Here is an 11,652-nt window from a genome sequence, read left to right on the forward strand (position 1 = left end):
ACACGGCTGCCGTAAAGGAGTGAAAAAATGTTTTGCGACAGTTTGGAATGGAAACAAATGTAGCTACAAAAGAAGTCTGAAGGCGATCTAGCGGTTGTACCCCCCGCACTTTCAGGTTTTTAGGGCTGGGATGTATCGTTTGTCTTCCCGCTATCAAATGGTAGGCCTTTGTTTCGAAGGTGTTCGTTGTGTTGTGACTTTCTGACGCGATGAGGAATAGCCAATAGGCCCATGTACGTAACGGATGTTGACGGAATCCACATTTGGGCTGTGTAGCCTATTTTTGTGGCTGTGGTGCGTTTTAATCTACATTTTTACAGCGTGTTGTTATTTTTACTGGCGGGAACTGAATGCCACTCCTGAATGTGTCGCAACATCCTTGACACGCAAAGGCAACAGGACCCTCTGGAGTAAGGAAATTAAGTACTTGCCTGGATGGTGGATACTATGAACGCGTAATGACGTGTATTATGCATCTTGTGTGATACTGTAATCTATTGTCGAATACTGACAAGATCATTTACAGCTTTCCCCCCCACGCTGTTTTATTTTGAAAATCCTGTGCGGAAATCGTTCCTGTTCTCCTATGATTGACGTTGTCAGGAAGTGGGATGTGGCCAGATTGTATTTTTGCTGCTGTACAAGATATGAAAACCAGTGAATCAAGGACCACTGCTTCGTCGCAGGTGACAGCGGGGATTACGACACTGTTGCCGGACGTCACTGCAGTTGCTGTCGGTGGTGGAAAGCAGCAAACGGAGCCATTGTTGTCGCTTACGTCTGGCCTGGGCCACTTTCCTAAAGATTTCACAACCTCACGCCCAAACATTTTATTGCAATTCCTCTATAACCAAGCCGATTTTTGCGTGAAAAGTATGTGGATCCACACAGTGACATTTTGATTTTTATTCAGATTGGTCTTTCTTAACAAATGTCAGCAAGGCATCATCACCAAATGATGATGAAGTCCACCTTAGCGCTGGGCAGGTTAGAGCTGACTTCCAGCACTGTCACCATGACCCCATGCATCTCCCCCGGTGGCGCCACCAAACAGAAGAGCGATCAGCGGCCAAAGGAACCGCAAGGCCCGGCTCACTTGAATGGATGCGTGCCGCTGTCACATCAGGTCGCCGGTCACAAGTATGGAGTCGATAAAGTGGGTGAGTAAATGCACCTAAACATATTTTCTATGTGTATGAATGACATAATGTGAATATGACAGCTTCTTCCGTAGTATATGCATGACTGGGAAGTCACGTGGAAGATGACCTTTGCCATAGCCAAACAATTCTTTACATTTTTGTACAATTATTACACAATGTGTGAATGTCCATCCAATTCACACTACTACAGCAGATATTAGCAATGGTTAACTGTTATCAAAAGTAATTTCAACCAAAAACGAAAGGGTTCTTTTTGACACATATGATGCCAACAAAGTAATAATAATAATAAAATAGTAATAAAACAGCCATCAAAACAATCGGGCAGCAGCAGGAACCGGCTTGTGGCTCTTGGGTTGTTTCTCTTCATCGGCACCATCTTTTGCTACCTTGTCCGATACCCCACCCCTCCTGCAACGTTACAGTTAATCCGCTTTCTATGACCACAACAGGTTGACCCTGGAGAGGATCCAGATAGCAAGGTGACGTTGAAACAATCTAAAACAGAGGTTTTAAACAAATTATCTCAACCTGGGACCCACGTGGCCATGAAGTCAGTCGTCAGATAGATGACATGATCTTGAATCTATGTTATATTATCAACGTTCGGTTAATTCGATCATTGTCGGAATTCAATGTCCATTTATCATCAGTTTTCACCCTCTGCTAATATCGAAACAACATAGACAAACATTATTTCAATTGTATTTAATTGTGAGCAAAGAAACCACACCAACAATGACAATAATGGGCAGAAATGGGCCTATTTAAAGGAGACCTGTTGGGCTTTTTCCACTTGTTTGACCTCTAAATGTTGTGTTTTTGTACACAACACAACATTTAAAACAATTCCAAAGCACTAGATATCAGATATTGAGGTTTGTGTATTTGGAAATGAGCCCTGAAAGAAGTTTTGGATGGTGCTGCACACTTGGTTTTACAGCGTTCTACTGACGTCAGTGCGGTCCAGATCTCCTTATATGGGCTGCAATTTACCTGCACTCAGTAAACACAGATCTATGTATCCGAAAGTCCTCGGGAGTGCTTGAGAGTATGACCAATCACAGTGGAGTGGGCATGCCTGGAGGTGGGCGTGGGTGGAATAAATGAAACGGACCGTTTCCATGGAAACACTGCAGCAAGAGGTGCAGAATCTGGAAGATCTAGAAAGCTTTCTGTGAAGGCTATTGTGTGTAGCTGCTCTATAGGAGTCCACAACTCGATACAAAGCGCTGGAAATGAGCATCGCAGGTCCACTTTAATGCATTTCATGCTTTACTTTCAATCAGGATGTGATACAGTAAACCCCGGATATATCGGATTCAATTGTTCCCACTGGTTTTGTCCGATATAAGCGAAATCCGTTATATGCGTATACCGGAAAATGTCCGTTTTACGCATATATCGGATTTATATCCGGTATATGCGTAAATCGGATTTTATCCGTTATAAAAAGGCACTTCCTTGACTATGTTTCCAATGTACCTGGACGCGCAGGCAACGCTGCAAACGCTGCAAATGACGTCGTATAGCGGCCTGTCACGATTCGGCGAATCGGAGCACCACGATGCGGCCATCCGATATATGCGAGGGAAATTTAATGGAAATGCATTGGAACGGGACTGGAGATTTTGTCCGAAATAGGCGAAATCCGTTATAAAAAATCCGATATATGCAATGAATTTTTATTGGAAATGCATTACAGAAAAATCGGTTCTTTTTTATCTGTCCGTTGTGAGCGAATTTCCGATATATCCGAGTCCGATATATCTGAGGTTTACTGTATTACATTTTCTACACTGCCTGATTGAATTCATGGCCATACCCAAACCTTCCTGTTAAGTAAAAACAGATACTTTCCTATGTGAATGAACAACTTGTGTGTGTAAAGTACTTCTCTTAATCTTGGCTACAGCTGAGACACCTTCCTGTCAGCCATGAGTCAGTGCTGAAGTTTTGGAGGGAAAAAAATAGTTTTAACTCCCTGGTCATGAAATTGTATTGAACTGGAAATGGAACATCGGGTCCAGAGATGAGTACAGTGACTTCTGATCCCGGGTGACTGGCCGCTTGGCAAACCGGGGTTTGACTTATCAGGATGACTGCCTGCGTGTCTGAGTGCTGTCACTCATCATGAAAGTTGCTTAAATACTGTGTAACTGTCAACTTACCCACAAGGCGTTTGTACGGGAAAATGTGTAAATAATGTAGTTATTACCGAAGAGGTCTTATAATAACTTGAGGAGTCTCAATGGAAGGCTTCCGTCCACCCCTTATCCTCGCTAGGGTCGTGGGTATGCTGGAGCCTATCACAGCTGTCTTTTGGGGCACAGGCGGGGTACACCCTGGACTGGTCGCCAACCAATCACTTGGCACATATAGACAAACAACCATTCACACTCACATTCATACCTATGGACAATTTGGAGTCGAATGGAAAGCTCATTTAGTGAAAACATTGTACTCAGGTGAAAGATTTCTTCCAATGGATGCCCATTCAGGAGACTTTCTTCATTTACATCACGTCCTCGTAGACCAGGGGTGGGCAAACTACGGCCCGGGGGCCACATCCGGCCCGCCAAGTGTTTAAATATGGCCCACACGTTCTTTCCAAACTTAACATACAACCTGACATCATGGCTTTAGCCAACCTTTTGATGGTTTAGGTAGTTTTTTTTAAATCAATTTGTTTATTTGATGTGATCTGCTGTTTACAAAGTGCTCCTGAAAAAAGGACACAAGCACATATACATAGCAGGTTGCATGACACTTACAGATACAATCATTCCAGGTGGACTGTTAGAATTATATGCGTAAAATATATAGTCTGGCCCCCTGTCAATTTTGTTAAATCAATGCGGCCCGCGAGTCAAAAAGTTTGCCCACCCCTGTCGTAGACGCATGTGGAGTCGCATTTGGTGGCAGAACTCCATGAAGGCATACATGTCGTCATTACAATGGTACGGCCGCGCTGTCGGTCGACACATTACTCATGTAGAGGGTCTCTAAATGTGAAGATGTGATTCAAAAGCCTACGGAATGAGATGTCTCCTCTCTGTTAAAACATAGAAGCGTTCAGTTAACAATGTATTGACAGTAAGACAGTAATCTTATCTCATTTTCTCTCAGGACTCAAGTCCTGAATAATCATTAACAGTAGTCACACACAGTACATTGTAGTACTGGAGAGGTATTGTGCTATGTAGGCGTTGCTGTGTTGAACAAATACTGGAATCCTGTTCAGCCTGTATTGCTGCTGACTGAACACGATTGTGGTCACTCCTCCCGACAGCAGGTTTGGCCAGGTCATCACGCGAGTTGACCTGCATATACTGCGTATTGTTCAAGTGTACTAAAACGGGAACTATGGGATTATGATGCGAGAACGGCTCGGCCAAAGATCTTAATGTGCTTTTTAGCCACTTAGAGCCGCCGTAGGGCTGCAAATAACCATTATTTTCTTAGTCCTAAAGCATCTGAAGCTTGTTGTTAGGCCGGGGGTCGAAAACCCTCCTATGAAATGAGTAATATATAGTATAGTAATATAGTATATTTGCCTTTTTAGGAAAAAAATGTATAAATCATTGATTAATTGTTGCAGCTCTACTTGGTTGTTTGTTTGGTCACTCTATGACAGGGGTCTCAAACTCGCGTCCCGCGGGCCAAATGCGGCACACGAGACGCTACTTTGAGGCCCCCACCTTGATACCAATGTTTAATGTTGAAATGACAGCTTAAAGCTGCGTGCACACCGGACACAATTAACATGATTTTGCCCCCGCCCATACTGTTACCCTACCCTGTTACCCCGCCCTGTTTTGCGTTGGATTAGCAATGAAGCTAAAGGCTTATGACGCTGGGTACAAATAAATGCAGGAAATGATTTGGAATAAAACCGGAAAATACACGTCAAGATAAAGCATCTCATCAAACATGTTGTTAAAGTTACGACGCTGCTCCCAGATGGAACTGAGTACGACGCTAACTTGCTAATTGGGTCAAATTATTAAGTTTCATTAATGTTTATGTTAAAGGTTAAATAACTGTTAATACTGTACATTTGAATCTGAAAAAAATAATTTCTCTACCAACTGTATGTGGTTTCTTATGTTTTTCTTATTTGCTGTTTTATTATTATTGTACTTATTACTGATTGATTTATTGTCTTTATTCTTAATTTGTTTATTTTTTTAAAATCTTATTTTGTGTATAGAAAAATAAAAATTAAGATATTTGAGAACAGTGGAATGTTTTATCAGATATTTTGGTGTGGAAAACTGGAACCAAAGTACTGAAAAAGTGTAGGGTATAGCAGAAGCAAAAGCATTGAAGATAGTTTTTTTTTATTGATTTTTAATAAATGCGTTTTGGGTTTTTTTTTGAAAACCTGATGCGGCCCGGCTTCACCCAGAACCTAGCTCCGGTGGCCCCCAGGTAAATTGAGTTTGAGACCCCTGCCCTATGATGGATCATAATCCTTTTTATACCACACACAACTGTAATGGAAAGTGTCTTTTTCCGAGTACAAGATTTGAAAATAAGAGTTTCCATATAAACATGGAAGATTCTAAACAGGAAGTGCAAAGTCTATCTGTGGCGGTCCAAATATATGAGCGACTAACCGCCACAAATAAGGAATGGAAGGGTAAACACTTGCGTCTTCAGTCGTATGCCCAACATGTAGTATACAATAGTATTGTGTATACTATTGTCAATAGTAGACAATATCCTTGGTCCCAACCCTTGGAATGGAATGGCTTGGATTTCATTTTGTGGTCACTGCTAATAGAACCTTCATTTGCAAAGCCATCAGCACTTTCATAGTAATAAATAACAGTTTGTTAGCACTTTGATAGCACTTCCCTTTTTAAACTGATGGCCAAAATGCATAAATATCTGCATTGTATCTTCCCACACAGCCACCAGCTTGGCTGAAATGAAAATGTAGTTCTTATCGTAGGCGTAATCACAGCATGTTTTCTTTTCCCAACCGAAACTTTAGAGGTGCTTGGTTGTACCTGCAATTTCTCTTATCCCAGTAATAGTGTATGAATATTATATTTGTCTGTATTAGCATTAACTCGTGAATTTTGACTTTTTGTTGCAGGGATTCTGCAGCATCCAGACGGAACAGTCCTAAAGCAACTTCAGCCTCCACCCAGAGGACCAAGGGAGATGCAGTTTTACAGCATGGTATGAGGCACAACCGGTAGTTTAACAAATATATGGCTAAATTCTAATCGTCTGACATCTCCATTACTTCAGAAATACTACTAATTGTTTATATACTGTGCTACGCGAGCTCTTTCTTTGGCAGGAGCCAATCATGAGCTATCGATACACTCACAACAACCTATTGGAAATCATTATATGTAACGGTATCACAATACACTGTGTTATCTTACAATAACACTAAATGCAATACTCATCAACTTAACACTCAAAAGGTATACCTAGTTAATACAGAAATGTCTAACAAGGCGATTTAAAAATAGAAAAATATTTTAAATATTTCCCATAGTGCATTGCGCCCTAGCATTGTATTCATTCAGCGCTGCAATGACGTCAGCCTCCCTCTGGGCTTCTCCGGCTCCCACTGGTGGACAGAGTCAGCATTTCAGCACCATTTTATAAGCTGCTTGCCTTCCAATGAAATACTTTCCTTAAACTTCATTATTATTACTATTTTTACTAATAATAGGCCATGTTCAACCACTAAACTATGATCATTTATGAATAAATTTTTTGAAAAAATGTGATAAAGTGAGGCGGCGAGGTGGCGGGGAACAACTTTATAGCTAATAGAATCCAAGCGGATTAAAAATCTGTCATAAAAATGGTAGTTCAGAGATGAAATGTTGATTATTATTATTATTATTATTATTATTATTATTAAGAGAGCCATGGAAATGGATAAAGATCAGATTACATGATTGCTACATGCAGTAGTTGTCCAAACAAGCACACCTTTAGTTGTACAAGGCATTCAAATGAAAAAAGAAATAGACATGAACACATGTGGGTGGTCCAATTTATTTTTCCCAAATTGACAAAATGTTTTTTTTAAAAAAAAACAACTATATTTGGCCTTCGTGTCATACTGAAGATGTATGATTTAGCTGATTTCTACTGTGATTTTTATTATATATCTATATGTCCCAGGTATATGCAGAGGACTGCTGTGACCCATGTCTTCTTCAGCTCCAGAACCATCTACCAAAATATTATGGAACCTGGTCCTCTCCTGATGCACCTCATGGTGAGACGAGGTTGTGTGTGTCCGTGTGCGCACTCGTGGATGCATTTTAGTGCAGGATAGACAATAGGAAGAAGAAGACTTATCTGACGATCATCTGCCACTATTAGTAAATATTACAAACATTACTAAAGTAAGTTATTCAATAAGTAGTTGCAGCCTGCAAATTTTTAGGTGCTGTTTACGTCGGCACAGGACTGCTATTAAGGTACAGAGTATTGATATTCATCTTCATATTAATAGAATGCAAAGAGAAACCAACAGTTGCTTTTGTACCCCAAAGCCGCCACAAGTAATTCCTAATTCGTCTGTCACCGCCTCAGACCTGTACCTGAAGCTCGAGGATGTGACTCGACACTTTGTCAAGCCGTGCATCATGGATGTGAAGCTGGGCCAGCGGAGCTACGATCCATTCGCCTCACAGGAGAAAAGGGAGCAGCAGATCAGGAAGTATCCACTGATGGAGGAGATAGGCTTCCTGGTCTTGGGTATGAGAGTGAGTATGACTTTAAGGTTTATGTGTAATGTTACATGATGTAAACATGGAAGTATACTGCATGTTGGTACCTTCACAAGCCTTCTAGTAGGTTTCTAAATAATGAACCTGACTATAAGCCATAAGATAAAGACGCACTGTAACCCATCCTGCATACAGTCGGTGTTCCCAATGTCACTCGGTGTTCCCAGGTGATACGTGAGATGTTTTTTTTTCCTTGGAGTCCAGCTCTAGTCATACTACATTTGATCAAATGTACTTCAGAATTGTCTGATCAAAACATAATCACTGCTTAAGTCATGGCAGCGTGGCACGGCGGTCTAGTGGTTAGCACGCAGACCTCACAGCTAGGAGACCAGGGTTCAATTCCACCCTCGGCCATCTCTGTGTGGAGTTTGCATGTTCTCCCCGTGCATTGGTGGGTTTTCTCCGGGTACTCCGGTTTCATCCCACATTCCAAAAACATGCTAGGTTAATTAGCGACTCCAAATTGTCCATAGGTATGAATGTGAGTGTGAATGGTTGTTTGTCTATATGTGCCCTGTGATTGGTTGGCGACCAGTCCAGGGTGTACCCCGCCTCTCGCCCGAAGACAGCTGGGATAGGTTCCAGCACCCCCCGCGACCCTCGTGAGGAAAAGCGGTAGAAAATGAATGAATGAATGAACGTCATGGCAGCATACACATGAGTATTTCCTGAATCTACACCCTAAGCATTATGGGAACTGGAGGTTTTTTTAGCCACAAATTAGCCACATCATTGTTTAAGCTACAGGTTTCCAAGAATATGGAAAAAGTAGCCTTTTATAGTCCAGAATTTACTGTAGTCTACTTTGAGTCACACTACCGGGGGCTGGTGGGGGTGCATCGTAAACCCCGAATGTACACTTCCTCTTCCTGACAGAGTGGGAAATCTGTACGCGGATTCTGGCTTCATATAGCCGTGTAATTGGCCGGTAGTTGCCTGATATGTTGGCATTCTAAATAAAAGGTCGAGCAGCTTATCTGTTCAATTTCCCAATGCCTGAAATCCTGGCTTCACCTTGGAACAGCAATATAGTTTCTCTCGGTCCTTTGTGTCCTTGCGTTCTTTCTCATAAAGTCAGGCTCAGAACACACAGTCACGCATCAAGATGTTGACTGGGTCCGCATGGGCCAGGCAGGCGTGGAAAACATCATTGTACATCTTATCTTAAGGAAGCCAGTTAAGTAGTGGAACATCTACCAATCAGCTTTGTTTATACCGATATCATTTCCTGCTCATTTGAAGATATTCTTAGTATACCGACATCAGATCTACTGGCATTCAACAGAATTAGTTTTTTTATTAGGGTGTTAGCATCTTTGCACATTGTAATCATTTATAATGTTCAACTTTTAAGACAGCGTCAACTTCTGTTTAAATATTTTAGAGGCCTTTGGCTGAAGCAAAGTTGGAATTCATCAACAAGTGGCTGCACCTCATTTAATGATTAACCCTAAGCGGAACAAAGGTGCATTTGTGGTTGAAACAGCATGGGTGATGAACATGATACGATGGATATGGCTTACTCGCACGAAACCAGTGTCAAACTCGAGGCTGGAAGCATTTTATAAATAGTGGCATGTCGCTCTGTGCAGTGGATTTCAGTCAAGAACAGCCATGAACAAATTGTGGCTCTTTGTTCTCAGCAACACCTACCACCTACTAATCATCTGTCCCAAGCCAGCAAGCATGCGGTTTGGAGAACAGAATGTCAACATTATCCCCTTTTTCACCAGATGACCTGCAGCGTTTAGTTGAACTTGAGTCAATCGGTTGTCCGTAAGAGTTCGGAAGAGTCCGGAAGAGTCCGTAAACAGAAGTGCAATGGCTGCACAACACAAGAATATGAAGACCAGGCTGGGATTTACCACAAGTACAGAAATGAGCCTCAAAAATGAATCATTTGCTTAAAAAAAAAAAATTTAATATTTCAACTCATTAATTTTCCTCATATAATGGGTTTAGTGTTGCAATTTGTTTTAAAATATGGGAATAAAGTCATGAAATTACAAAAAGATTGAAAGTTTATTTATTTGAAAATAAAATAAAACAGCAGTAGAAATAAAATAAAACAGCTGTACGTTTATAAGAAAGTCAAAATATTAAGAAAAAAAGTAAAAATTTTTCTTAATATTTTGACTTTCTTCTTATAAACTTACAGCTGTTTTTTCCAATTTCTACTGCTGTTTTATAAGTTTATAAGAAAGTCAAAATATTAAGAAAAAAAGTCAATTTTTTTTTTTAGTTCCTCATATAATGGGTTTAGTGTTGCAATTTGTTTTAAAATATGGGAATAAAGTCATGAAATTACAAAAAGATTGAAAGTTGAAATATTTGAAAAAATATAAAACAGCAGTAGAAATAAAAAAACAGCTGTAAGTTTATAAGAAAGTCAAAATATTAAGAAAAAAAGTCATTTTTTTCTTAATATTTTGACTTTCTTCTGTTTATAAGAAAGTCAAAATTTTAAGAAAAAAAGCCATTTTTTCTTAATATTTTGACTTTCTTCTTATAAACTTACAGCTGTTTTTTTTTCAATTTCTACTGCTGTTAGAAATAAAAAAACAGCATTTTGACTTTCTTCTTATAAACTTACAGCTGTTTTTTTTCCCCAATTTCTACTGCTGTTTTATTTTATTTTCAAATATTTCAACTTTCAATCTTTTTGTAATTTCATGACTTTATTCCCATATTTTAAACCAAATTGCAACACTTTTGACACCCCTGTTTTGTTTTGTTTTCTTTACAGCTCACACAATGTTTCTGTCATCAAATGCTGATGTGTACAAAGTACATAAAAAACTGTTAAATCTGATCTTTATAGTTGACGGGCTCAATGTTGCCAAGGTTAATTATTGACTTGCTAAAAGTCCGCTGTGATAATGTATGTGAGAGAATCCTAACCAATGCAACCCTATAACTCACACCAGAGGTTTGACTTCCTGTTGATACCGCAGTTATAATATTCCACCGTTAGATGTCGCCCTACACCACTGTTGCTGGCCATCCATTGTAGTCCCTTTCAAAAAGCAACACGTAGAAAACGGATATTTTCAACCATGTCTTCATCAAAGTGTTTTTGTTTTGAAAATACCATGTAAATACCTAAAATGTCATTCATTTTCTGTCAGGTTTACAAGCTTTGCAGTGACACGTATGACACGTTTGACCAGCATTATGGGAGGAGACTGCTGAAGGACACCATTAAAGATGGTATGTTGTCCTGACTAATGCATACTTACTGCTACAATAGTGATATGACATTCGGCCACTTTTAGTCTGGAAAATATTACAAAACTCCAAAGCTTCATGTCCCTGTGTGAAAAAGTTATGCCCCCCCCCCAGTAGATCTTTAGTAGACAGCAGAATTCATGGTTTCATTTATCACAGCAAGTCTTCCAGGTCCTGAAGCAGCAAAACAGCCCCAGACCATCACACTACCACCACCATATTTTACTCTTGCTATGATGTTCTTTATCTGAAATGCAGCCTTAAGTTTACTATTACAGATGTAATGGGGCACTCACCTTCCTACCCAGGTCCTGTAGGAGCAAAACAGCCCCAGACCATCACACTACCACCACCATATTTTACTCTTGCTATGATGTTCTTTATCTGAAATGCAGCCTTACATTTACTATTACAGATGTAATGGGGCACTCACCTTCCTACCCAGGTCCTGTAGCAGCAAAACAGCCCCAGACCATCACACT

The 11,652-nt window shown here is 40.2% G+C and overlaps 1 protein-coding gene across 1 annotated transcript in view; it reads left to right on the top strand.

Annotated features, from left to right (window-relative positions):
- Window positions 1-11,652, top strand: part of ipmkb (inositol polyphosphate multikinase b) — a 19,655-nt gene continuing 8,003 nt past the window's right edge. The window contains exons 1-5 of the mRNA XM_058061347.1: window positions 1-1,160; window positions 6,271-6,356; window positions 7,326-7,422; window positions 7,743-7,915; window positions 11,071-11,152. Coding sequence (XP_057917330.1) covers window positions 932-1,160; window positions 6,271-6,356; window positions 7,326-7,422; window positions 7,743-7,915; window positions 11,071-11,152 — 667 coding nt within the window. The 5' untranslated portion in view covers window positions 1-931. The remainder of the gene's footprint in view (window positions 1,161-6,270; window positions 6,357-7,325; window positions 7,423-7,742; window positions 7,916-11,070; window positions 11,153-11,652) is intronic.

Source organism: Doryrhamphus excisus, chromosome 22 (genome assembly GCF_030265055.1).
Source record: "Doryrhamphus excisus isolate RoL2022-K1 chromosome 22, RoL_Dexc_1.0, whole genome shotgun sequence".
Classification (NCBI taxonomy): Eukaryota; Metazoa; Chordata; class Actinopteri; order Syngnathiformes; family Syngnathidae; genus Doryrhamphus; species Doryrhamphus excisus.